We start from the raw sequence: 26,067 nt of genomic DNA, 5'->3' as shown, positions 1-26,067 counted from the left end.
TGAACTAGTTTCCTGAGAGTGTTTACCAAGTAAAGTAAAAAGCTTCAGATTGTCTATGGACAAAATAAGATGTGGGTATCAAAATCTACAAAGAGTATGCCCAGAAGACCAGAAGGAACTGTCTTCATCCCAAACGCCAATGCCATACAGCCATATGCAATGCAGTCAAAAAAAATATCAAAACGTGCTGCTGCCATGCAGCTTCACTTCTTTGCGCTGAACATTCCAGCTACACTTCGCTGCCCCTTGGCAGCGACGTGCAGCCCAGGGAACCGAGACTCAGCAAGCCTCCGTCCAGCCTTGATACTCTCGATAGCCCTATTAAACGAGTTAGTTTATTTTGACACCACACCCAGTTTGTCGTGACGATTGAGATATACGGAGTAGCATACCAATCAACATTGACAACCTTGACACCCTTCCACCCACCACGTGCAATCTCCTGCTGGAGCTTACTCGCCGAGAGACCGCCACCTGCACCCGAGGATCCAGTGTTCGGTTGTCCAACTAGAACATGCGTCACTGTCTTTCGCGCCATATAGATTGATGTCCTGGCGCCATTCGAAGCAAGTAAATGCTTGAGCTTGTATTCGGAGATTTGGGGGAGAGTGGAGCCGTTTATGAAAATTGTGATTCCGGCAAAAATATTCGACGTCGATTTCAAATCGAGAGCTGTAGTATGCGATGGATTCTCTAGTCGCGTCGAGATCGAAGTATCCTCCGCCCATCCAGCCTTCAAGGGCTGTTCTTGGGTCTGTACATTTGTTGCAGATTTGATCTTTTTCGACTTCTCATCCAGCTCATCACTTGCTTTTCTTTTGCTTACCCCCATAAACGATCGAATATCTCGAACACCAAGCTGATGCCTCTTCACCTCTTCCTCGCCCAGCATGGTCCATACTCCAGAGGCCTTGGGCGGGGACTCGGACCCGCATTTCCCGTCAAATGCGCCGGGAGCCAGCGTCGAGTCCGAGTTGTCTCGCCCGGGTAGACAATCGCCACTTTGGTATTGCTTGCTTAGCTTTGAAGACCTTGCTTCTCGCCATGACGTTGAACCGATAAAAGAGCCGCCCTGCGCTGCGCGCTGGTGCCCTGTGGAGGATGACTGCCAGGGATCGAAGTGGAGGTGGTTAAGCGGCTCTGGGCCTTTCGACTTAGTGGAGGGTGGTCGCTCGTCCGACATTGTGACGCGACGGTGGTAAGGTGTTAACGGAGTGAATTCTCGGAAGTTGGAAAAGATGACGTTGGGGCATGAACCATGGTACCAACTGTTTTGGTTTAACTACTTTGGGAAAGGACATGGCCGATCACGTGTTGGGAAATATGTACAATCATGAATTTGATATTGAACCCCTCAAGCATTGTGTATATCTGACCATTACGGGGTTTGAAATCTATGGACAGGAGAGCTCTCGGTTTTGCAAAAATGGCTTGCGAAGATGGCCTCACAGCGAACAGATCCAAATGGCGATAGCGATTTCACAACGCCTCTCATTCATTTGTCGGCGCTAGTAAGTAGTGCTAGTTAGCGATTTCCAGCAAAACCCTGGCCCCCTCTTCGAACACGATCCTCCAATTTTTCCCACGGTAGGTACCCCACCTAGTGCGGCTCAATGGCAATCTCGAGCCCAGACGCGTGAAAATCAATCAAGATCATCCAGAAAAAAAGTTGTACTCCAAAGAAATCCACATGCTCGACGAAGCTCAATCGAGGGCCCTCGCAATTCCAGAGATTGTAACTTCAATCTTCCGACAAATGGACATGCGCACACTGCTCATCGCGCAAGGAGTTTGTCAGAGATGGAGAGATTTAATCTGCAATACAATATCGCTTCAACAGGATTTATTCCTCCAACCGATCGGTCATGGTCACGAGCTCAGCGACCGAGTAGACAACCCACTGCTCGCAGAAGCTTTCCCGTCTGTTTTCGGATCCCGATTACGGGAGCGTGAGAGCAAAGGATCTCTCTTTGGCCTCACTGATCTTCACTGGGAGAAGAATTCTGCCGTTCGAGAAATGTTCATTCGCCCGGAAGCAAGCTGGCGTCGGATGCTTACGCACCAGCCACCTCTATATCATGTTGGAACATTCCAATCTTACTGCCACCCGTTTGGCTGGGGTTGGACCCAGTCAAGGGCTAATGTTCCAGAAGATGGTCTTCGAATGGCGCCGCTCTTTGAATTCTTGATCGATCGTCACTGGCCTCCATGGTCCGGATTGTCTATCGAGATTTATTATTCGGATTCTTCGCCTAAAAATTCGGCTGCTGGAGCTTTCGAGTCGAAGTTGTACGACGATCAGAGCTCAGGAGATCAGGCCCGGGAAGATATGATAAATCAATTTGATCTTGTTCTGGAAGTCCGAAAAAGCTCGGCTTGTACAGATGAGTACGATTGGGAGGAGGAACAAGAAGAAAGGGAAAAGAAGGCCAGAGAGCAAGGCGTTGAGCTTCCTGATATAGACTCGACCGTCTGGAAGAGAATTTCTGAATGTTACCTGAAGTTGGGGATGGTGATGGCGGGCTTTGAGATGGAAGTGTATCACGAAGTAAGTGGAATGTGGGACTAGAATGATGGGCTCTGCATTGCAAACTAGCTTTATCCACACCATCAGGTAATTTCTGTTACAGTTATCTCATACAATGGGCCGTAACTTGTTGAAGATGTGAGTGTTGCCTCGGTTAGCGCTCATCGATGTAAGTCTCGCTCGGGCTTACTGGCTGCAGTATACGGTGCAGTAAAAAGCCAGACTATGTGGGCTTGGGAGAAAATCAAACAAACAAACACAGGTAACCTTGGAAGACAGACAGACGGTGACACAGGGAAATTGCCCACCCGGTGCCGAGATGCTAGCAAATCCCTTGATCTGACCAATCGCATCTGCCACCAATCATGTGCCTTGCGATCGGATCCATGGGTGTCTTGAAAGGGTATCCTGAAGCAGAGAAGATGGCTTCATTTTTGACGTGTTGAATTTTTATAGGCTGTGGTATTGACGGAATGACAATTGGAGATGACAATGATACTTTTCTCAAATGGTAAGGGGAGTTAGGGGAAGAACATTGAAAGTCCACAAGCAAGCTGCAGACCAAGTCATATGCTCCCCACGTGAGCACATATAAATAGGATGATAACTATACTAAGGGCGTGTAGTTTATTAGGTATTCCGTTGTTTTGTGTGAGATAAATAGAGGAAATGAGATGAAGAAGTGAAGAATAGAGGAAGGGAGGAAGAATGGTGGGCGAGGGTTTCCCGAAATGGTGCATGTCACGGTGTATTTTCACACTTGATTCACCTGGGCAACCTCCATTGCTTACTCACGACCATCCTTGTGCTTAAACAACTTCAAAATGTGCTCATTGCCACAAGCTGCAGCAAAGTCCAAAGAAGTCCGCTGCTGAGAATCTTCAAGCATAGGATCCAAGCCCGTGGCTCGAAGGAACTCAAACCACTGCACAAGATTCTCTATGGGCTCTTTTGAATCGTTGAGACGGGAGAAATGGGCGTTCTCAATCTTCCTGCCGGCAACCACATGAAGTAGCGACATGCCAGCATTATTCCGTGCAAAGAAGTCTGAGCCAAGGTCTTTCAAGAATCGCAGGCTTTTGGTGTCGTCGTCTGGGTCGGCCGAACGCTTGTATCCGAACAAGCCTCCACTTCGCAATTTACCTTTCGAGACATACTGGAAGAGTGGAGTGTTACCCTCCTTGTTACGGAAGTTGATGTCAACGCCTAACTTCATGAACCGATGGATGTGGTCCTTGTGTGAAGATGGCCGGGTAGCAAGGTAATGGAGAGCCGTATTGCCATCTGAGTCTGGCTGCAAAGGGTTTGCGCCGTGTTCAAGAAGTAGACTAACATGTTTAAAGTCTATTCTTGCCTCTCTCAGCACGTAGTGCAGCGGGGTATCGCCTGCCTTATCACCAATGTGCACAAGAAGGGGCTCTTTGAAAAGAAGAGCTTTGATGGTACTGGTGATTTCCAAATTTGACTGGCGTGTAACGAGGTTGTGAATGACAGTTTTGCCGGATTTGTCTTGTGCGGTAATGTCAGCTCCGCGGTCGATGAGACTCTGGATTCGAGATGTTCGATTGGTGCAAAGGATCAAAGTTCTGCCTTTGTCATCTCGTGATTCAAGTTGGAGTGATGGAAGCTGAAGTAACGGCTCGACGTGATCGCTTGTCATGAAAATTTCGTGTATGACAGTGCAAGTTTCGGGTTTCCATTCCACTGCTGGGCCCGCTTTGGAGCCCTCTGACTCCTCATCGCTATCAGGAGAATCGCGATTCACGCGATGAAACTGGACAAATGTGGCGTATGGGTTTGCTCCATGTTGAAGAAGCAGGCTCATCATAGGTGATCGGAATGGGGCAAGATCGATTTTGGGAGCCGGGAAAGATATGGGGGATGAGCTCATTGCCGCATGGAACAATGGGTATACTTCGGCCTTTGGAATTCTGATACGCTCAAACGGATGTGCCTTTCGCTGAAGATCTTCAAAGTCATCTCTTCTCACATTGGCTAGATCGCCCTGGGAGAGGAAATGCTCCAATAATTCAACATTGCCGCTTTCAATCGCAGAGATTATGGCCGCAGCGGAGACTTTGGCACCATAGGACAAGAGTATTTTGATCAGTTCAACATCAGTACCAGCTTTCGATAAGCAAGTCTCCCCCTTGGAGTTGATAGCGTTGACATCTGCGCCATTGTCCAGAAGAGTCTTCACTGCTTCCTTGTAGAACACACCCTTCCAATCAATGGGGCTGCAAGCAACATGCAGAGGTGTGTCGCCATCCCCATTGCGCAGTTCCAGATCAGCACCCTTCTTGATAAGGTATGGTAAAGCATGGTGAACACCCCACCATGTCTGACATTCCGCAAGATCATGTAAGACGCCATTTCCGGCAATAGTATTCACCCTTCCAGTCTCATAGCGAAGCTTCCTGCATTTTGTGTTGATGTTGACTCCCATCTTTTCGACAAGAATTTGGACCACTTCCATATTTGGTAGCTCACGAGAGCATGCGACTATGAGGAGCGGCTTGATCCTACTACTGTTGATCTTGTTGACCTCCTCGGCGCGGTCGCACCATTCATGATCGTCGAATTTTCGAGCAATTTCTGGAGTTCCGAGCTTGGCGAGGGCATCGGAAAGACCAGCACTGACAATAGCATGCAAAATGGAAATGTTCTGGGAACATAGCAGAGATGTGTCATTTTCGGTGACCGTTTCTTCCAACAAACCGTATTGTCGATACCCCAACAGCTTGCGCATATGACCGATTCGGCGGTAACTGAGTGATTGGCCCATCTTGGGTTGCTGTTTATCCTCGGTTTTCTCAGTCAACAGTAGTCTTTCGCTCTCTACACGGCTCTTATAGAGTGCAAAGCTCTCACTGTGTGACTCTCCCACAAGGTCCATGCTCGGAAACAAGCGAGACTGGAGGCTGAACAAACATTCGGTGGTATAGTCGCGTTGATTTGAAAGAGAATCACGTAATGCATCGCGGAGAGAGTCGTTCAATGTAGCTTGTGCCCCATGAAGGACCAAATCATTCAGAATTTCACCTAGGCGCGTGGACTCTGAATCATGCCCCCAAAGAGGAGTCTTGCGCCATTGGTGCTCATCATTTCCATCTTCCGCCGATCGTGCCTCAATTGCAGTGAGCCCAATGCTGGCCTTTTTGAGAGCTTTGGTTTTATCTTTTATTCTCGCTACTGACCATAGTTTTTGTTCGGCTTCGAAATCAGCGCATGCTCTCAGTGGCGTATATCCACTCTTTCCCAGCAAATTAGGATCAGCGCCCGCATTCAGCAGAAGGTTGACAGTTTCAGGCCGACCAGAGATGCAGGCAAAATGGAGTGCCGCGTTTCCTTCTGAGTTTTTCAGATTAATGAAGGCCTTCCGAGCTTTATCATCGAGGTCAACAAGTCTGGCGAGAATGAGACTGACAGCCCCGGGGTTTTGGGCCCGAGATGCCACGTGAAGAACGGTCATGCCTTCTTTTGTCACGCCGAATAAATCAGCCCCGGAATTGAGAAGCTTAAATACATTGTCCTCGGAGACAGCGGCGGCAAAGTGCAAGGGCTGAACTCCGTCAAGGTCTTTGGGGCTCTTGCTCTTGTGGTGTTGGATTACATAGTCCAAGTGTGTGTTGGCATGGGACATGCGGTCAGAGGATTGAGAGCTCAGTTGGTGCAGAATTGTCCTTCCACGGTAATTAGGCTGCTCAATGTCAACACCCAAATCTATCAGACGTTCGTACATTGCATTGCCATCGGGTTTATGTTTTCTTGAAGCAAGCTCATGAAGAAGTGTATTTCCGTCATTGTCCACGACGGAAGGGTCGAATTTCATGAGAAGTATCAACTCTTCTAAACGTTCAATGTTGTCAACGACTTGGTGTAGCAAGGTACGTCCCGCGTTGTCCCGCGTATCAAGCCGGGAGCCCTGCTCAATCAGTGTCTTGAAAAGATCAATTTTGCCCTTCCAGGCGGGTGAGTATGTGACGGCTTTGAAAAGCGGCGTTTGACCCAGTGCATCTCGGATCTCAATATTTGCGCCAGCTTTGAGAAGCTTTTGGATTGTTTCAATTCCGACTTGGCGTTCAACCAAATGCAATGGCGCATCACCCTTGTCATTGCAGAGATTCGGATCAGCACCAGCGGATAACAACCCATCAAGGACATCATCATCGTGATCGGAAGATCGTCCATTGAAGAGAATGTGCAGTGGACCATTTCCATTTGACCTGATTACATTGAGATCCAATTTGAATTTCAGGAATTCGAGAGCTGACTTGGGATGATTGCCCCAAAGTCGAGAGAATAAAGGCCCTCCATTACTCTCTATCATGATCTTGTTGACATCAACAAGTCCCGACTCTTGTAGTATGGGAAGCAACTCCTTGTCTTTCTTTCCATCGGTGTGGAGTATTGTGTCACCCTTGTCATCTTGGACATAAGGGTCCGCCCCTGCCTCCAGCAGCATTTTCACAATACTGATATTGTTGGCGCAGGCAAAGTGCAAGGCTGTTTTGCCATCATTAGATTTGATATGGACATCCGCACCGGCGTCGATGATAGCTGAAACACAATTCAAGGGCGACTTGGGGCGGTCGTGCCGACCACTTATCCCACACAGAGCATGCAGTGCGGTGAAGCCTCTGGGCTCACCTTCAGCCTTGGGGTGCTGATATAGACGATGCATGTTAGATCCGATGCCGCCGAACTCTTCTAAGGGATAAGCGCAAAGGATATCGGGACCTGCCCCTGCCGCGAGTAAGACCTTGATTGTGTCCAGGTCTGATTTAAGACAGGCTTTGTAAAGCAGGGTTTCTTGCTTCTGGGTTTCATTCACGTCCACCGTAGCGTGCTCAAGAATGTAAGCAACACCGGCGGCATGTCCTGAGCCCGCAAGCCAAAACAGCGCTCTTTTGATACTTTGATCATCAAGATAGGGCAAGAACTCGGCAACTGCCTTGGTGTGCCCACGGCTACAGGCATACATGAGTGGGGTATGACCAACGGATGTTGGTGCATTGCCGCAGCGCATTCCAGGCGCTTCTCTTGTCTTTGGCGTAAGTGGATCAACGCCAGCAGCAAGCAAAACTTTGACGACTTCAGCCCGGTTACTACCAGCAGCCTCATGGAGTGGTTTAAGTCCTTCGTGGCATTCTCCGTCTGGGTCAGCCCCGTTATCAATGAGAATTTGTGCAACTTCTGCGTATCCACTGGAAGCAGCCCAAAAGAGAGGCGTATCCCCCTTATTACACTTGGCATTTGGGTCGGCGTTGTTGTTTTGGATCAAATGCGCGGTGTACTGAGACAATCCGCTCTTCGCAGCCGCGTGTAGGGGAGTAAGACCCTGGATCGCATATACGGGCCAGTCAATGTCCAGCCACGCGACAAATCTGTTCTTTTTGGCAACAAATTCATCAAGAACCGAGAAAAACAATGATAGGTCTACACCGGCCAATTCTGCGCGGCGAGTGTGGATATACCAATTGGTGGCTGCGTATTCAAGAAATGGGAAACTCAGGCGCAGTTCACTGTGCGCAGCCTTTTTGGGGTGGTAAAAATCATCGTATTTGTTGCGTTTCTTGACCTCGAGGTTTTCCAGGCAGCCAGACATGAGATAGTCCAAGCATGCGATGGCTAGACGATGGTTGGTCGGTCCAGCCTCCAGAATGGGGTAGGCTGAAACACTCAGGGGAGCGGTACGAGTCATTCCCTTCAAAAATTCCGTGAAAGAGTGATGGACGACCGAGACGGTTTCATCGTGGAGGATCTGAAGCAGCGGACCGCAGGCAGCCCTTACTAGATTCTTGATCTCCTTCAAACTGCTTTTTTCAAGCGGGGTGTGAGTAGCTTTAATCATTTCTGCAACCTCTAGAAGCCGAAGAGGACGCGTTGCATGTGTGATAGACTGAAGAATCAGAAGCTGGAGATTGTCGGGAACATTTGAGCGCTTTGCATGCTCGCGTAAAAGTTCGTCATACATCACGTTGAGATCTTTCGGCAGCCTTTTGAGCACATCTTGGGGATCAGCGCCAGGCTTCGTGAACGCATCCAACGAAAGCCTAGCATATAAGAAAAGACCATTCGCTCGACCGGGAACAGCCTCTGTTATAGTGCTCCAATGTTCTTCGGGGACTGAAGAGTTTTGCAGTCGGTGCTGCACGTACGCAGCAATGTCGATGTCAACGAGTTGTTCGTCCAGTCGAATAAATGGTACTGAGAATGGCCTTAAGGGGGATTCCACGGCGACAACCGGGCGAGACGAAATGAGGACCTTGATATTTGCAGGGCGCCATTGGCCCAGCTCGACAACAGCTTGCAAAAAGTCCTTGTTTCCCTGATCCATCTCGTCCAGGGCATCTATGACGCAGTATGCCTTAGAAAAGGTGGAGAGAGCAAATCGGATGTCTTTCCACATGTCGTTCACAGAAACACTATCAATCGAGCGGCTCTTATCAAGATAGACGTCCTTCAACCTGACTTGTAAAGCTGGGCTGAAGGGGAGAAGTTGGCATAGCCAGTCTCGCAAGACTGCCACTGGTTGGTGATTCGCGTCAATAATTTGTCGAAAGAAGAAATGAAGCACCGGAACATGCTCTTTACGCAGCTGCTGGATAATTGAAGCAGCCATGACGGATTTACCGGATCCTGGTATGCCTTTGATCCAGAGAAGACCATTTGTGTCACCCGAATGCCATTCTTGATATGTGTTTGTGGATATTAGCCACTTCCCGGTACCTGCTAGGTAGGATTCGAGGTGTCTTGAGAACTCAGACCTCTCGGCATCATATGGTGTGGGCTGTAGCCATTCTCTGATCGCCTTGAGGTCGCTTGCGGGAAGCGGAAGTATGTTGTTTTCATTGTAGTCGTGAACATCGTCACGACCAACCATCACAGTGTCAGACCTCTCCGAGTCTGACGTCGGCATGTTGGTTGCGGTTGCGGAAGAAGAGTTGAAGAGATGCGGTGGTCTCTTTTTTCTCTAGCGCAGAAAAAAGAGCCGAGAGAAAGAGGGGGCCGAAGGGGCCGGAGTGGGGCTTATGTACTGGATGCTCAGAGCCCCTTCAGCCAGACCTTTAAGCGAACCGCAGAGCCGCATCAGACCAATCCCGTGGCGGTGACTCATCCCACTAGTCACGGTGGCCTTGTCAGACCCCAAAGTGGTATCCTCGACCGAATTCTCCAAATTTTTAAAGTCCTCATGCTAGTTCGTTTATCTTCAAGCATTTATAGATTTACGTCCGGTACGTCCCGGTGTTCTGGCTCGGTTAGCGGCACTTCCGCCCGGTCCCACGGTTTGCCCGCAGATGTCTTCGCCGATCCACGAATCATGGCTTGGATCAGGTTGCTTTGTTTTCGATGAATCAGATTCGAAAAAGCAATATTCGAAATTGGTTTTTGTTTTTTTGAATAAAATATGAAGGAAAAGGAGGAAAGGTCCATGGTGACATCTTAGATCAATGTGAGAGAGATCATATGACGCAGGCAGACATGATACTCACCCTGATAGACCTCTCCAACACAGGTTCAAAGAGCTCCTTCTGCTACCCATCTTCTGCAGTGCATTTTCGAAACAGATTACCCTCTATATACTCCGTAATCCGTACGGAGTCAGTTGTACGGAGTACTTCGTATTGACATTTTGTTCCTCGGCCCGTACCCGAAACCGCGCTAATCCTTATTTGGCCTAGATGGAAATAATACGAAGTGCTTTCAATCACATTTGCCTATCAGACCGTATCTTGCGCGAAACCAATACACCTTTACCCCGGTGCCCCTCCATCCCTTGAATTCTATCCCTTTCAGCCTCACAATCCGATGACTGCTCGAATTTCTGCACAATATGGCACCCAGGCTATCCCCGCCAAGGGCACACTCCGCCACCGAGCCGCATAGGCCTCAAGCAAGGAGGAGAATTGTCATCTCCTGTAGTGAATGCCATCGACGCAAGCAAAAAGCAAGAACCCCTACCAGAGAGCTACGCAGGAAATCTACTAAGCATCAAATAGTGCGACCGCCAGCATCCATGTTGCAATTGCATTAAGCGAGAAGTGCAGGTATCCATACTTTCCAACACTACCTTGATCATGGTCTAATTGGTGACTGCAGGATCTTTGTCATTATGACGCTGGGCCGAAGGGAGAGGGAGACCGTGCCACGCAAAGCAGCTCCGGTGAGAGTGGTCCCTCAGGATCCAGTTTTAGCACCGAGACTGTGTATCTGAGCCCCCCTGCTCGACCGGACCCTCAACCAGGTAGCGAGCTTCAGGACAAGATCCGAGACTTTGGATATTCCACCCATGGAAATCAAAACTCCCTGAGCCTACTACGGACCGCAGAGCTGTATGGAGGTCGAGAAGCCAGCTTGGTTGGACCCACTGTCACGAGTCAGCCCTCTTTCCAACCCGATGCCGACCGCAAGTACAAAGAATTAGTCCGCCAGCTGCCTTCGAAGGCCTGCATCGACATTTTGGCCCAAACTTTCTTCTCCAGCATTAATTGGCAGTATGACCTGCTTGACGAGGTACTTTTTCAAGAACGACTAGAGGCCTGGGGAAATATTTCTTACTCTGACCTTCAAGTGAGCTTCGGGAGGTTGGCGCAAGAAACCCTTGTGTTTCCAGCACTACTGTTTCAAATTCTCGCACACGCCCTCCTCTTTCACTCTCCTTATGATGAGACGATAAATTCTCTTATCACCATGTCTGGTATGACCTTTCATGATCTTGGGGCCGAATACAGCGATACAGGCGCCCAGCTACTTGCACTTCTGGGGAAAAGCAACATCAAGATCGCCACGGTACAAGCAGGCTTACTACGAGCCTCCTTTCTGAAAAGTAGCGGCAAAGTTGTTGAAGCCTGGCATACGCTTGGGACTACAATCCGCGATGCACAGGAAATTGGCCTACATACCGGGCGAATTATATCCGAGCAACCTCCAGTTCTAACAGGAGACGAGAGATACAATGCCAGTCTTGTTGGTCACAAGATCTGGGTCATCTTGCACATCTGGGACATTCACATGGCTGTCGTTCTCGGCCGGCCGACTGCGACCGACCTTCAAATACATCGTTTTTCTCACACCATAGAAGACGAAACAAGGCGACAAAATTTATTCTCGCATTGGCAAAGCAAGACTGATGTTCCTCGACCATTCGATATTATCATCGCCGGCTATACGGTGGCCTATCAATATTTCAAGGACATTCACAAAATGGAAATTGACGGCTCTGATTCCCAAGACTATCCCACGGTCGAACGTATTCACGCCGCAATCAATACCAACATTCACTCTCTGCCCTCTTGGTGCCGTCTTCAAAACCCAGATACGAGATTTGATCAACTAAACGGGTGCCAATGGCTACCCGCCGCCAGAGAAGGATTGTCCTCGCTCATTCACCTTGTTGTTCTCACGCTTCATCGACCATTCATATTCTCTAGTGCCAACAGTCGCATAGAAGCCGTCAAATCTGGAATATCCATTCTTCAGGCACAGGAACGCCTATTTCAACGGTCGGAGCCGCACCAGCGCAAGGTGTTCAATCCGGTCTATGCCTCTTTCGATGCAATTGTTCTCATTTTAGCAGTCTGTCTGGTGTTTCCGAATGAGGACCTCGAAACACGAGAAGAATCTATAATTGTTGTTGAAGAAGGGATACAAAGGCTGGAGATCATTGGTCAATCCAATCCCATGGCAAAATCAGCACATGGTGTCGTGTACAGCTTGTACCATCGCTTAAAACTTCGGCCCACCTCCTCGGAAACCGAGGACACTAGAGCATTTTTCAACAATGTAAACTGGACTCCTCTCAACAGCAATGGCTATAACTCGAATGGCGCACCACCGGATTTCTCTCTTGACGTTGTCTCACCTCCGCGCCCAACCCATGATCTGTTCTTCGATCACATTTCGACTCAAATCCCCCTCATGAACGCACCGGACCATTTGCCCGTGGACCTGCCCACTGTCAACTTTACAGAGAATTGGAAATTTGAAGGCACCTTCTCAGATGCTAGCTTCTGGGATATGATGAACGAGTTTGAGCACTGAAATTTATCTCTTGTCAATTGCATACTATTTAATCTCAGCAAACCAGGCCGCGATGTCCCCAACATTGCGATCAACACAATCCGGCTGGTCATAGTGCTGGAAGTGGGAAACTTCGTTGTTCCAGATCAATTTCTTCTGACTTGTGGGAATGGAATCATAGTGACGCTTAGCAGCAGTCGCATTCATACAGTTGTCGCCGTGAATCAGCAGCGCCGGTCTGTTCAGCTTAGCAACACCAGGCACAGTGGTATAATCGAAGTGGTCCAAATCGCTCATCACCGCGTATCGGTTCTCGAATCCCTTCAGAGTCCACGGCCCATACCAGGACCAAACAACTGGTCCTGGGAGACCGGCTAGTGACCCGGTGTCAGGGTCAGCGGGCTTCGGATCAACCAGCGGTTGGTATACCACTTCCCCGGTCTTGTCGTACAATTCACGAGCTTCTCTAGCTCGCTCAAGGCGTGCTTTGTACAGAGCTTCTCCCTGTTCAGGTGTAGGCATTTTCATCGCCGCGATATCAGCGCCAGGTGTCCAAGCTACACACCCAGCGCAAATCATGTAGATGTCGGTCTCATGGTCTCGGTAGTATCCGGAGACTGAGGCTACGCCTGCAACCCGGCTATCGTAGGATGCCACATCCAGGGATTCGGGACCGCCTTGACAGATACCGACCAAGAATAGCCGGGCTGGATCAACATCGCCGCGTGACGATAGGTAGTCAAGTCCTGCGACCATATCCTCGTTTTTCATTTTCGGGTTCTCCAGTCGTCGGGGTTGGCCTGTGCTTTCGCCAACAGTACGGGGGTCGAAGATCAATGCGGCATAGCCTTCATCTGCGAGGCGGGTTCCGTATTGCAGTGGCGCCTGTTCTTTCACAAAAGAATACGGGCCGGTAATCACAACACCGGGTGGATTTGCGACATTTGTGGGACGAAAAAGGACCCCACTGACAGTCTCTCCATGTGAGGGATATTTGACATTTTCAGTGGTATATTGACCGTGAGAGGGCATATTGAATTTGATTCAACGAAAACTGGGTTATCAAGTTTGCTTGAAGAGATCCGGATGTTCTCAAGCTGTATATCTTGCCGGGTTTAAATAACCAAGGTCATCGGCGTTATACCACGGCAGAAGGGTCCTCCAACGGTTCACCATCGGCCCCATGGGAAAATGACGCATTGTATTCAATGGACAACACTGCAATTTCCAATCATATTAGCTGTTGTAGGTCCGTTTTCGGGCATATCCAGTTATCGCCGATAAAAGCGGGTCGGGTTGGAGGCTAACGCCGATGAGCCAATCCACATTGAGTGAGCTCTGGACCTTATTATCCACCATTAGAAGATTATTATTAAAAACTATACGGAGTACTGGATGTTCAAGCAGTCGCAGAAAGTACATTCATAGTAAGTCTTGAATGAAACTGTTTGACCCTACTCCGTAGTCTGTCTTCATCAAATGCATAAGAAAAAAAAGCAAGAGAGAGGGTCAGAGCCCTTTCCAAGGAAAGCTAAATCAAATTTTGCAGTTTCCATTTTCTTGTAGAGTTGTATAGTCCAGTAAATTTTCTCTTTCAAATTTCTCGGGTTCACTTCTGAAGAAGTCGATGTGATTCAACTTTGGACTTTGACCCTGATGATACGCCAGTTGAGGCCTTTCGCCCTGCCAAGCCACTAAACAGCTAGCTTAGGTACGTTGACCTCGCCACCCCGGGCTAACAGTTTCTTGTCACTTTCTATCGAAGGCAATGAAGACAGAAGGGAGTGTCAATTGTTTTTTCGTTTTCACCGGTATTCAATGGATATTTTGGGGCTATTGGAGGTCTTGGCGCTGTGACCTTCATGATTCCCTGGAAGGAAATGAGAACGTGGGTAAGATTAAGCCAAGGAACTATGGGGCGTTGGTGGGCAAACAAGGGTCTCATGTAGTATTTGCAGGTGAGACATGCCGCGGATATATCCGTTTGTCTCCTCTTTTCTAGTCTTTCTGTTTCTTTCCCACCAATCTTAGCACACGGCCCCTGATCGGGTGCCCTATGACCCCAGAGATTGTGTTCATGATATACCCTCATTGGTCTGTTGCCCTGATTAACTTCTGGCCCCCTTATAAAGAAATTGTTTATATAAATTGAAGTGATCGCCTTTTCTCCTTCTCCTTTCATTTTCAGATCCCCGATCTCCCAAAGACAAACGATGTATACTACGTTCAAAAACAAACTATACCTGGGTTCCCTTCTGGCCTTGGGGGTCTGCACTGAGGTGATGGGAGCTTCGGCTACATCGGGCGTCTTCGGAGTCGACTTGATCTTTCCACGCAATGAGACGTATGCGCCCTCCGAGGAGATGCCCCTCGTGTTTGCCGTTCAGAACCCGCATCTGGTTGCGCCACTCAAAGTGGATGTTTCTTGGTTCATTTCGCCCTACCGGGATTATGTGAACATCACCGAGCCAAGCCAATTTGATTCGAACTCAATCAGCTCGTCTGACAGCGACCCTTACTTCTTGTATAACAAAACCGACGGGGCCAATACTGAGGGAATTTGGGAAGTCACCTGGTTCGTCAACTATGGATATTGTGAGGGGACTAGCGGTGAACCTTTGTTCTACACGCAGAATTCAACGACTTCTCAGGTTGTCTTCACCGTTAAGAATGGCGCCGCGGAGCCTGACCTCACCGCCGCTACCAAAAAGGGAGCCTGTGGCACAGCTAGCGCAGCCTGGAACGTTACGGGGACTCTGGACGCAGAAGAAAGCGCCGACTGGGGCTCTGACAAATGTGCGGTGATTTCGAGAAAGTCACCATGGGCTACCGTGGATCCTTGTGCTGTCAAGTTAGATGCTGCTACAGCTTCCAACATCTCGGCTTCTTTGAATATCAGTACAGGTGGCAAAGGTTCTACAGATGGGAAGGATTCCGATGAGAAGAATCCAGCGGCAGACAATGCGAGCGCAGTGCATCTACCTGTGGGAGTGACATCGCTGACAGCCCTTTTCGCCGGCCTCACTTACATTCTTGCATAATTTCCCCTCGTCGTTGATCCGATTTTGAATCATCTGATCAAATCACACTCCGATGATTCCAAGGTATTTACCGATTACAACCTTTGTATCATATTTTGCAGATAATGAAATTCTACCTCGAAATCAGGTGCATACAGAAACGAAAAGTCTATATATCACCAGTTATATGGCTTAGGGTGTATACAAAGAAATCGCATTATCATCGCTCACTGCGAGTTCGTGTTAGTAAATTGGGTGTGGTTAGATATTGTGGTAGTAATTTCGTGCAGTTCTCGTCCAAGCTAGTATATTCTGGAATAGCGTCACGTATTCTCTTGATCGTCGTATGTACACGTCGCTCATTAGAGGCAAGGGTAGTTCACGACAGCAATTATTTTCAAAATTTTACCGGTACGGGAGGGAAGAGTTTGGCAACGACCTAGGCACACAGTGTCAAGCTAGCAAAACAACAAAGTAAAATGGTATTTGAAGGTCCAAAATGACGATATCAACAAATTTATAGAGGAAGAGAAGAAGAAGAGATCTTTATCTGTCAGGATCGAGGTGTAGGTACCCGGCACGCGCGCACATGACCATCCCCCCCCGGGATTGTTTACCCCCCTAATTGCGCTTGAGGAGGATACCGGACGATTCGGTCTCCGTTCAATTAGCAGTGAACAAGGTCTTGAGAACTACGAGCGAATCGTCATGGAAGATGACGTCCGTGATATTATTGCAGAGCTATGCAAAATCGACGCTGCCCGAGACGAGTTCAGACTTGGAGATGGAATCTGGTTCGACAATCACACCAACTCTTTCAATCCACGCGGCGGTAGCGAGACAAACGCAAACCAGCCATCAGGCATACATCGGCCCCAACCCAATCAGTTCTCTATCCACCGAGTCTATGGCAACACTAACAATTTTGAGTGGTAAAAGCCAGAAACAGGATCAAACTCACCTTATGGCATTGTCTTTCCACTCTAATTCTACTCTTCTTGCAACAAGGTAACTGTGCCCTTAAAGGATTACAAGGTGGTATTTTGTGGCATAGTTCATTCGTTCATTGACAAGCGAGGGGCAAAGTAAATACTTATTTACGGTTTGTCAATCTAGACCTTCACTGCCTTGATTCCAGCTCTTTCATTCCACCTTTCCCTTTGATACTCGACTTCCAGAGTCTGTCTCTCAGTGATATTTCACTCAGCGGTGGGGGTAGTCGAGGTGGCCCAGACTGGGTTGCCCTCGTAGAGAACGAGGTTGCCGTCATTCTGAATGACAAGGATGACGTCCTTCTTGGGGGCGGTGTTAGAGTGCCAGATTGCTTCACCATTGTCGGCGCTGCACATGAATTTGTCAGCCAAAGGGAGCTCCTCTATAAAGTAATACACCGCATGGAAAAAATAATAGAATGGAGAGAGGGAGTAAACTTACTAGACGACCAGGTTTCCATCTGCTTGCATTTTGACTCCCTTCACGTCGTCGCGCTGCTGCTTGGTGTTTTGCCACTTTGGGCTGCCGTTCTCGTACACAACAATTTTGCCGTCTTGCTGCATTCTGAATTCGTAGACGCCATTCTCACTCCACAGGCTGTTGCCCTTGAGCAACCACTCGTCGTTTCCAAGGGTGTTGTGAGCGTGAGACATATTGAATGGGTCTTATGGATGGAAAGGGCGGTTTGATAAATTGGATTGTCAGAGGGCTTTTGGGAACTCAATTGTTGATGAGGAATGAATTGATTTAGGAGGGAACATGGCCTCCTTTATATGTTGCGATGCTCTCTGCCAGGCCTCCTCTTTAGCAGTCTAGGCGAGGCAGCCCTGCATTGCAAACTTCCCAGGGTGAGGCAACCCTTCAGCTCTCTTGTTTCCTATGCATGACGCATCCCCACCAGCTCAGGTCTTTCGCAATCCAAGTTGCTACAGTCCAATCAAATAGTGAAACTCATCCTGTCTTCAAAATTGGCTCCATAAGCCGAGGGGTCAATCTCGTTCTTCTCGGCCCGCGTTGCTGCATTTAATTGAGCTGAATGGGCTTGCTTTTTCCCATCAAACGACACAGTCCTTTTCACTAAAGGCTATGCTATAGTGTCACACTCATTCATTACGGCGATTCTAGAAAATTATTTGGTTTGAGATCTTGCTAATTGTATACAAATATCATATTATCGAGGCTGAATATAGTCTCAGCACTTAACAACCGGTTGTACGGAGTACGGAGTACAACTTAGACAAATGACATAAACGCTGTGCGGATCGGCCTAGTCTCCACATTTCAGCTATGATGCAACCCCGCTGTGGCTACACGAGTCATATTCAAAGGTTCAGCTCTCATATATAAGCCACCCCGAAGATGCAGCCCCCGCTTATGCAACTAGCCCACTGGCAACTATGCCTGGATCGTATAATGATCGACAAGTTGCAGCGACAGAGGCGGGCCGGACCCTTCTGAATATTCAGACACGCTATTTCGAAGCGGGGAATGCTGTACAACATATGATGTAATATGTTGGTACTAACTGAATCTTTAAAAGGGCGTAGAATATATATGCATGAAACTGGAGCTAGTAGAGCTTCTCTCAAGCTGCGGTATTATCAAGTTGTGGAGGTCTAAAATATCATTGTCGAGCAGCTAATTCTGAAGACCTCCTGTAATTTGGTGGCATTATATTCCAAAAAAGACGACTACACTGGCGCATCAACTCTGTATGATATAACTCCGAGCTCGGCAGGTGATCTGTTCGGCTTGAAACGTAAGCTGTAGCAAATCCAATTTATTTCGGTATGTATTTACGGCAATGCCTTGTGGAACCATGTCCATCATTGCAAGGGTATATACTTTCTAGCTACTGCACTACAAAATGCAGGTAAAATGTAGTGCGTACTTGTTTTAGTCATTTATGCCTCATATTGGACATCGAGAAGCAGTACGATTGCAAAATTTCTGCTGTACACATCGTGCAGTTTGAGTTGATGGCTGGTCATAAGGAGACATTGTTTCCAACCACTGTTAACGAAAGGTCAAGGATAAGACTCAGTAAACCTTTGAGGTAAATTTGAGAAGCAGGTGTAGCGTAAACACTTCGCAAGTCGCAATTCTTGGATCCCATGGTGGTGCGAGAAACCGCATATGGATAGGAGCACTTGTGGTGGATATTTGCGATGTTTGAAGGCGGTGCAATGGTCAAATGACAATGAACCCCGCCCGCCGCACATCGGCAAAGATGACTGGCCCTTTTCATTTGTTAGATTTGAAACAAAATAAAGAAAGAAAGAAGAAAAGGTGCATGATGTGACAAACCCTCCAAGCAGTTCTTAGATCACGTGCAGCCCCTGATACCCCATATGCCCCAGGTCTACAGCAAGTAAATATTTCGAATGGGCAAATTGCCTTTTTTTTAGTTTCCTTATTGTTCACACGCGCGATTTTCCCCCAAGATCTGGAATTCTTCGTGAAGCTTGGAACTGCTATTCCAGTGGGCTGTCGAGCCGTTTGGTCGAGCGAGATCGTATGTCCGGGTCTAATCACCGAAACTGAGATTGTGAACTTGGTGTCGTTCAATGAGACTGATCTCGAGGCGTATTGTCGGTCTGGTTGCTGAGTTTCTCTTCAGGTAACCCCTTTTTTGGGAGTTTGACGCTCAAAAAATGACATTAATCTATGAGTTAGATATGGGCCTCCCTTGTAGGAATTAGGTGTGGCGATAATGAGTACATGTTTGGCAATGCGACCAAAGAACCTGGGAATGATTTGTACGCGTGTATTGAATAATCCTTTATCGAGAACCATTTGAGGACCGAGCTAGTTGTGGTAATCGCCGTTTACCTACTACCTCTTAGTGTTGATCACAAAAATTGACACATTCTTTAATGATATATCTATCGTAAAATGTTAAGATCTACCAGGGATCTTTTGCTCTTCATCTAGTCTACATCCATCAAAGAGTTGATTCATAGAAATACGTATATTTCTTACTGAGGTTTCTGTTCTTTCGAGAAATCCAAGACCAAAGTTGCTTTATCCCCTAAGTATAATTCTCTGTTCACGGCTTAGCTCCCTCGACCAATCATGTTTCACGGCTTGGCTTGAATCGAAGGTTCGACCAATCGAATGTTAACTGTATGTACAATTAGTTGGAACTTTGAATGGGCAGCTAAAAAGACAGTTTAAAAGATAGTTCAAAAGACAGTTTAAAAAATACAGAGCATGGAGTAGTCAGAAAGATAGTTAGAATGACAGTTAAAAAAAAGATCCCAAAGTTGACAGTTCTGTTTCTTTACCAATCGAAATATGAGATTGAGCTAATACATAACTACACCTATTTACAAGTAACTATCGTCGTCTTTTTGGCCGCGCGTGAGCGCGGCACTGAGGCTTGTATAATATACATTCAAACCCACATCGATAGGTATGGTCAGCGGACTCGGAAACATCCGCCCGGTTTAGTTGGTTGTTTTTAAAGAAGTGAGGGGGGCTTCATTCACATTAGGGTTTCTTCCCTATGGGGTCAGCAGAGTTATGCATTTCAATTATCTGACTCACAGATTTCCCTGGCTATCTTACTGAAAATCAAAGGCCGCAGGAAATTTGTACAGGAACTTGTACAGCCCAAAGGCTCAATCTGGTACATACGACCACAGGGTGTGGAGAACAGGGCTTCCCGTCCGCTCAGCCGTACTTAAGCCACACGCCGGTGAGTTAGTAGTTGGGTGGGTGACCACCAGCGAATCCTCACTGTTGTATGTTTTTGCTATTTAATTTGCTGTGAAATTGCTCATTCAACAGCAACATAATGAAATGGGAAGAGCGCGCTGTAAGGTGTGGATCCAAACATTAGTGGTGAGGTGACACTGGAGTTCGGGCATTTTGCCGACCTCACCTGAGCTCGGAGAGAATTTCGAGCCGGATATTCGCGGGATGATAATATCAAAGAAATTACTAGTTACTCAACAGAGCACAATGCCAGCCAGTGCAACCAAAGCTAATAGATAGTATGTTGGTCGAAGCAATTATGTTAGGGGAATAGTGGTTTGAATTTTTGTCTGAAAGACTTGGATTGCATTGTTTTCATAGAGAACTTGTGCCTTTCAACGCTCCAAATTACATTTGCTCAGAAGTTCGCGCCCTTAGAAAAGTGGACCTCTGTAGATCAGCTCTATGAAAAGCTAGATTTGTGCAGAAATTCCCATGAAATGCTGAACTTTACCATCAGTGAGTGTGGTTATAAAAATTCGATACCAAAGATAATACTAGGAGTAGCTGGTGAGATGACTTGAAGATACTGCTAAAGACTATTGAAGGGACGAAGACAGATGTTTGATTCATCGACAGCATAGGCGATGCAGGCACTTGTGTAGTTGAAGGTCAAAGTGGAGAAAGAATAAAAAACCTTCGCAAACTTTGTTTCACGCCGCACATGCCACGAGCTCCTCGACAAGGATTATGTCATCCACTTTCCAATCCCAATGCGCAACGCCTGGGACAATGTGATTTATACCTGCTCGGTCCAGTTACTGTTCCGCGACGAAGCTGAGGTGGACGAGTGGTGCTCTACAAGGGGTATCCCGAAAGGAGATGTGCGGCCAATTGAGCAAATTTGGAACTTTGCTACTGAGTGGTATGGACGTCACGCCGACGCCGACTGGACGAAGCGGTCGTTGCACGATGCGGTAGAGATTTTCCGCCGTCATAACCTGACTGGTCCAACTTGGTCGATTGGGGATAACTCAGGGCGATTTTGAGCATCATACTACGGGGACTATAACAATGACAACTGTGTGCTCATGAGTACTGTGGCACCTTTGAATAGCCATTGTTTTGTTTGTGATCGGAATGTATTTTGTGATGACCGGTGTCATCCATCTACATTCGGCGGGAATATGATATAATAAGACTCAGTGCTCCTGGAATCGTATTCTTTCCAGGGGGTATATACTATGAACTTTCAACGTAAACATTATCATAAAACATGGGGTATCAAGATGCAACTTTACACCGTGTGTGCAATCAAACCGAGCTTCTATAATGCAAACCACCCGCCTGTTCCCCATTCACCAACCTTGGCAGCGCCTGCGCGAGCCTCTGAATCATGTATACCGGCCAAGATTGAGTTGAGAATTGCAAAGTCGATCGGTTTCAAGACCCAACCATCGAATCCGGCATCGATGTACTCCTTCTTGTTCTTCTCCTCAATAGATGCTGATACTGCAAAAATGGGGACCCTGGTGAATTGAGTCTTCGGATTTGAGTCTGAAGATTGAGATTGATTGGATTCAGCCTCGCGAATCAAGCTTGTAGCTTCCTTTCCATCGATGAAAGGCATCTATAAAAGTCAATAAAAAGATACCAAGGAGATTCATTGAGTCATGGTAGCTTCATACCTGAATATCCATCAAGATCACATCAGGGGTTTCGCTTCCGGACAGAATTGCATCCACGCATGCTTTGCCGTTGTTGGCAAGTCGAACCGTGTGACCGATTTTGCTCAATCGCTTTTCCAAAATCCTGCTATTGACTGGATTGTCCTCTGCAACGAGAATATTCAGAGCCGTATTCCTGGAAGAAGGGGTTGACGCATGTGTCTGGAAAGGTGCAGTGCTTTCCGGGGGGTGTGCCATGTCTGGTTGTTGCTGGTGATTTGATGGCGAAGTTTGCAAGCCTTCGTCAGATTGCGAAAGGCGGCGTGGAGGGATGTCCTGGTTTTCTGGAAGTGAAAACTTGTCCTGATGAGGTTGACCCCTCTCATCAGAATCGGGACTGATACGAGCGTCCTGCGCTGTATCTTTGATTTTATTTTTGTCATCATCAACCAGCATAGTGACTTCTCCTTCCAGAATTGAGGGCGATGCTGGCATATCGAGGTACTCTGTTCTGGTCTGATTCTGAGAGGACAACGAGGATAATTCTCCCGGAAGTTCAAATGGAAGAATAATCTTGAAACGACTGCCTTTGCCCTCTGTAGACTTCACGGTGAGCTGTCCACGCATCGTATGCACAATGCGGGCGGTCATCGCAAGACCGATGCCCAGGACACGTTGCTTCTCGCCGCCATCACCTGAATCTTGTGCGTTATCGTGTCCACCTCCAATCCAATACTCATGCGCATAAACTTCTTCGAGTTCTCGGAAGAGCTGCTCGAGTCTAGGTTTCGACATCCCTGAACCTGTGTCGACAACTGACATCTCAAGCATCGTGCGATCGCCTTGGACACTGGAAAGCTGGGCCTCAACGCTCACACCACCCTTCGATGTATTCTCGATGGCATTCGATATGAGATTAACAAAGATTTGGCGCACGCGACGTTGGTCTCCCAACACAGCATCTGGAAGTCCGGGGCGTATATTGGATGTGTAGGAAATGCCTTTCCGCTTTGCTTCACCTGCCAACATCTCAAAGGCATCATGCAGCGTGGGCTCTAATTCGAAAGGCTCATTCTTGACGAGCTGTTGTCCGCTTTCAGTCGCAAGGTCAAGGAGATCATTGACAATGTAGACTAGAGATTGCGAAGCTGAGTGGGATCGGACCAAGTTCTCCCGAGTTTCCTGATCCAAGGTCCCTTCCATTGCAATCTCCAAATAGTTGATGACTGCATTCAGCGGGGTGCGGACCTCGTGAGCTGAATTGGAAAGCAGAAGTCGCGTAAGCTGCGAATTCTGTTTGAGCACTTCTTTCTGTCGCCATACTTGAATGAATTTCCCGTAAACGGATCCAAGGATAGCGGCTGTGGAAATGTCGGATTCGGACCAGTGTTTTGACTCGCTCAAAGTGATCTCACGGAATTCCTTGAAGCTTTGGCGTGGTGTTAAGGGTCCAATACCACCGCCCACAGGCTTGTGTGGATTTCCAGCCCAATTGATCGTTGTCAATTTTCCAACCCGGAAGAACACAATGAACTCGGTGCCATCAGGGCCCATCGGAGCACATAATAAACCCGATATCCGTTTCAATCCTGGAGGGAAAGTAAAGTCGGGGAAGTCTTTTCCAATGTCATGTGACGTAAGGACCGACGTGACCTTTCGTAGACGTATATATTGCAAAAGCGCAAGAGCCTCTTGTGAATTCGACTTGCTACCGAAAAGTTTGGCTTCGTTTCCAATAGAAAGTACACCATAATTAGCTTGGAATAGTTGCAGCAAGTCATCTGATGTTCCAACAATGTACTTTGATGGGTCGGCTTCTTTCGGAATAGAATTGACCATCACACGCGCCTGGAGGTCAGAGGCATGGTTGATACGTTCGATGTTTCGAGCAACTGTGTCGCCAACTAAGCGGCACAATTTCCGGACTGGGAACGAAACGCGCATACCGTCGTCGCCATATGAGTGACAGGATATCAGGCCCCACAGGTTGTCATAGGCATTGATACTGATCGACATTGACGAACGCACCTCCATGTTTGCAAGGTATTTGGCATGGATCGGTGACATCGCTCGAAGATAGGCGTGGCTCATATCAAGGGGCGTTTCCAGATCCTCCAATGTCCGACAAATGAGTCGGGCAGTAACATGGTCTCGGTCGTATAATAATCGGACTTTGTTGACTTTGTAGAGCTCGCGAGCCTGAGCCGGAATGTCTGAAGCTGGGAAATGCAGGCCTCGATACAAGTCGAGAGAAGCATCTGGGTCCATCAACTCAGCTACAACTCGACCATTCGCTTGGTGATCAAACTGGTAAACGAGGACTCGGTGGAATCCGACCAGCTCCTTCACTAGACCAGCAGCGACTTGGAGCAATGTGTCTTGGTCCGTTACTTGAGCAAGCTGGGCTTGAATCTGAGATAGTACACCAAAAACTTGCATTGCAGCATCTTCGCCCTTTCTCCGTCGTACATCACGGATGGACCGTACTGAATGGCTTGCGCTTGTCGTGCTTTGAAGATATTGTTCTTTACTAGGGGGCGGATCCGTTCGTAGCGTATTTGTGGGAGTTTCTGGGCGTTTTTGATCCTCAATATTTAACGGGTTGAGGTGGTCTTCCACCAGTTCAAACTCGCAAATGATGATATCTTTGTTCTCTTGGCTAACATGAGTAGCGCACCAAAATCGAGTGATTTTGCCGTGGGGCCCTTGTATTGCAAGGAGGAAGACCTCGGGGCCGTCAATGATTAAATCATATGAATCGTCTCGAACGAGGTCGAGATGCTCTAAGAAAGTGACAGACTGGTCTTCTTGCAAAATATCAGTGAAACTTTCCAAGTCAAACAACCTTCGCGGTGCGAAGCCAATAATCTGTTCTGAATTTTCGCTCACGGCACGCACAACCAGTTGATTGGGAGATTCCTCTCTGAGGGCGATCAGAGCTCCAAATCTTTGGATTGCACCTGGTGTCCGGATGGGCTCGTCTTCGCACCGCTTGAGAGTTTTATTGCTATCACCGAGCATGACAGTGTGTCCATTCTCTGAAAATGCATGTTCGAATCGGGAGGTCACGTAGTTATGATTCTCTGGCGGTGCAGTGTCTCTATTCACAGGCTCTATGGGGCCAAAGAAATCTTTCGTGTGCTCAAGATCTCCGGTGGCGGGTGTGTTGGAAGAAACTTCATCGTTGACAGAGAGACTTTTATGCGAGACCAGTGGGAGGTGGTCATTTGAGGGGGTTTTCGAGCATCCGTGAGGGCATCGGGGCCAAGTATCGGCGAGTCCTCTGGCTGGCTCGAGGTCTCCTTTACTTCCTCCAGCACTGGCGGCGAGGTGACATTGGGCGGGTTCATAGAAACGAGTGATCGGATTGGATATACGCGCTCGGAACCACTGAGGCCCGTGCTAGATACGCGGCCATCGCCTTGGCTCGTGGATCCGTCTTGACGGCTATTGGAAAGCGTCTGGGTAGAAACCGATTGGGTATTGGAATTGGTACGATTCGAATTATTTAAGCTCGGCCGAGAGGTTTGCGAGTCTTCACGGTCGCATCCGGAGGAGTTTTGCGAGCTCATATTCGTGAAACAGGTCTGATATTAGGCCATGGGCGTATCTCATGAAGTGAAAATGCTGGAATATAGTCCAGAACGGTCCCTATGTGTCATTGTGCAAGTAAAAATGCAGGCGACTCAATTGTTGGATGAACCTTGGAAATCTTGGAAATTTGAAGAACTCGGTGTGTCGCGGCAGTAAATGATAAACACATTTTGCCGCAGTGCTTCGCGGCTTGCCGTCTTTATAGATCCTGTGGGGAAGATCGCATTGTGCAGAGATCGGAATTGCCAGATTCTTAGGAAGTTATAACTCCAGTGAATTGCTTTGCATTGCCGGTGGTATTTTATCATACATGGTCTCGATGTAATACGGAGTACGTGGGACCGCTTCCGCCGCAGACGAGCCCATCGGATGTCTGTGCCAGACCCTGAATCCATCCGAAAATAAGAATGACGGATATCCATGATCCTGCAACTGGAGAGGGAGTGCACGATGGGGGCTAGGCAAATCTGCCAAAATTTGAGAATTTTTGGCAGTTTGCTCAGTGAGATACAACTTCCACACTGGTCGCAACAAGATGATCGGT

The 26,067-nt window shown here is 47.9% G+C and overlaps 10 protein-coding genes across 10 annotated transcripts; 5 read left to right on the top strand and 5 right to left on the bottom strand.

The window, feature by feature from the left end:
- Positions 1-203: 203 nt before the first annotated feature.
- On the bottom strand, positions 204-1,183 carry N7506_001664 (uncharacterized protein; the record flags this gene model as incomplete). The annotated part of the gene is made up of 2 exons (XM_056950960.1): positions 204-318; positions 393-1,183. The coding sequence occupies 2 exons, from the start codon at positions 1,181-1,183 to the stop codon at positions 204-206; spliced, it is 906 nt and encodes a 301-aa protein (XP_056816875.1).
- Positions 1,184-1,690: 507 nt separating this feature from the next.
- Positions 1,691-2,569, top strand: N7506_001663 (uncharacterized protein; the record flags this gene model as incomplete). Its single annotated transcript, XM_056950959.1, has 1 exon — positions 1,691-2,569. The coding sequence occupies one exon, from the start codon at positions 1,691-1,693 to the stop codon at positions 2,567-2,569; it is 879 nt and encodes a 292-aa protein (XP_056816874.1).
- A 745-nt stretch (positions 2,570-3,314) lies between these two features.
- Positions 3,315-9,449, bottom strand: N7506_001662 (ankyrin repeat domain-containing protein; the record flags this gene model as incomplete). The annotated part of the gene is made up of 1 exon (XM_056950958.1): positions 3,315-9,449. One exon carries the CDS (start codon positions 9,447-9,449, stop codon positions 3,315-3,317), a length of 6,135 nt encoding a protein of 2,044 aa, XP_056816873.1.
- A 1,194-nt stretch (positions 9,450-10,643) lies between these two features.
- Positions 10,644-12,571, top strand: N7506_001661 (fungal specific transcription factor domain-containing protein; the record flags this gene model as incomplete). Its single annotated transcript, XM_056950957.1, has 2 exons — positions 10,644-10,694; positions 10,733-12,571. 2 exons carry the CDS (start codon positions 10,644-10,646, stop codon positions 12,569-12,571), a joined length of 1,890 nt encoding a protein of 629 aa, XP_056816872.1.
- A 24-nt stretch (positions 12,572-12,595) lies between these two features.
- Positions 12,596-13,582, bottom strand: N7506_001660 (alpha/beta hydrolase; the record flags this gene model as incomplete). The annotated part of the gene is made up of 1 exon (XM_056950956.1): positions 12,596-13,582. The coding sequence occupies one exon, from the start codon at positions 13,580-13,582 to the stop codon at positions 12,596-12,598; it is 987 nt and encodes a 328-aa protein (XP_056816871.1).
- Positions 13,583-14,763: 1,181 nt separating this feature from the next.
- Positions 14,764-15,591, top strand: N7506_001659 (uncharacterized protein; the record flags this gene model as incomplete). Its single annotated transcript, XM_056950955.1, has 1 exon — positions 14,764-15,591. One exon carries the CDS (start codon positions 14,764-14,766, stop codon positions 15,589-15,591), a length of 828 nt encoding a protein of 275 aa, XP_056816870.1.
- Positions 15,592-16,278: 687 nt separating this feature from the next.
- N7506_001658 (uncharacterized protein) lies at positions 16,279-16,506 on the top strand (the record flags this gene model as incomplete). The annotated part of the gene is made up of 1 exon (XM_056950954.1): positions 16,279-16,506. One exon carries the CDS (start codon positions 16,279-16,281, stop codon positions 16,504-16,506), a length of 228 nt encoding a protein of 75 aa, XP_056816869.1.
- A 263-nt stretch (positions 16,507-16,769) lies between these two features.
- On the bottom strand, positions 16,770-17,216 carry N7506_001657 (uncharacterized protein; the record flags this gene model as incomplete). Its single annotated transcript, XM_056950953.1, has 2 exons — positions 16,770-16,911; positions 17,005-17,216. 2 exons carry the CDS (start codon positions 17,214-17,216, stop codon positions 16,770-16,772), a joined length of 354 nt encoding a protein of 117 aa, XP_056816868.1.
- A 3,819-nt stretch (positions 17,217-21,035) lies between these two features.
- On the top strand, positions 21,036-21,311 carry N7506_001656 (uncharacterized protein; the record flags this gene model as incomplete). The annotated part of the gene is made up of 1 exon (XM_056950952.1): positions 21,036-21,311. The coding sequence occupies one exon, from the start codon at positions 21,036-21,038 to the stop codon at positions 21,309-21,311; it is 276 nt and encodes a 91-aa protein (XP_056816867.1).
- Positions 21,312-21,589: 278 nt separating this feature from the next.
- Positions 21,590-24,950, bottom strand: N7506_001655 (uncharacterized protein; the record flags this gene model as incomplete). The annotated part of the gene is made up of 2 exons (XM_056950951.1): positions 21,590-21,892; positions 21,951-24,950. 2 exons carry the CDS (start codon positions 24,948-24,950, stop codon positions 21,590-21,592), a joined length of 3,303 nt encoding a protein of 1,100 aa, XP_056816866.1.
- Positions 24,951-26,067: the final 1,117 nt, after the last annotated feature.

This window comes from Penicillium brevicompactum, assembly GCF_028827555.1.
Source record: "Penicillium brevicompactum strain IBT 35665 chromosome Unknown utg000001l_segment0_segment0, whole genome shotgun sequence".
Classification (NCBI taxonomy): Eukaryota; Fungi; Ascomycota; class Eurotiomycetes; order Eurotiales; family Aspergillaceae; genus Penicillium; species Penicillium brevicompactum.
Note: the sequence above shows the minus strand (reverse complement) of the source record. Positions and strands in the feature narration are given on the sequence as shown.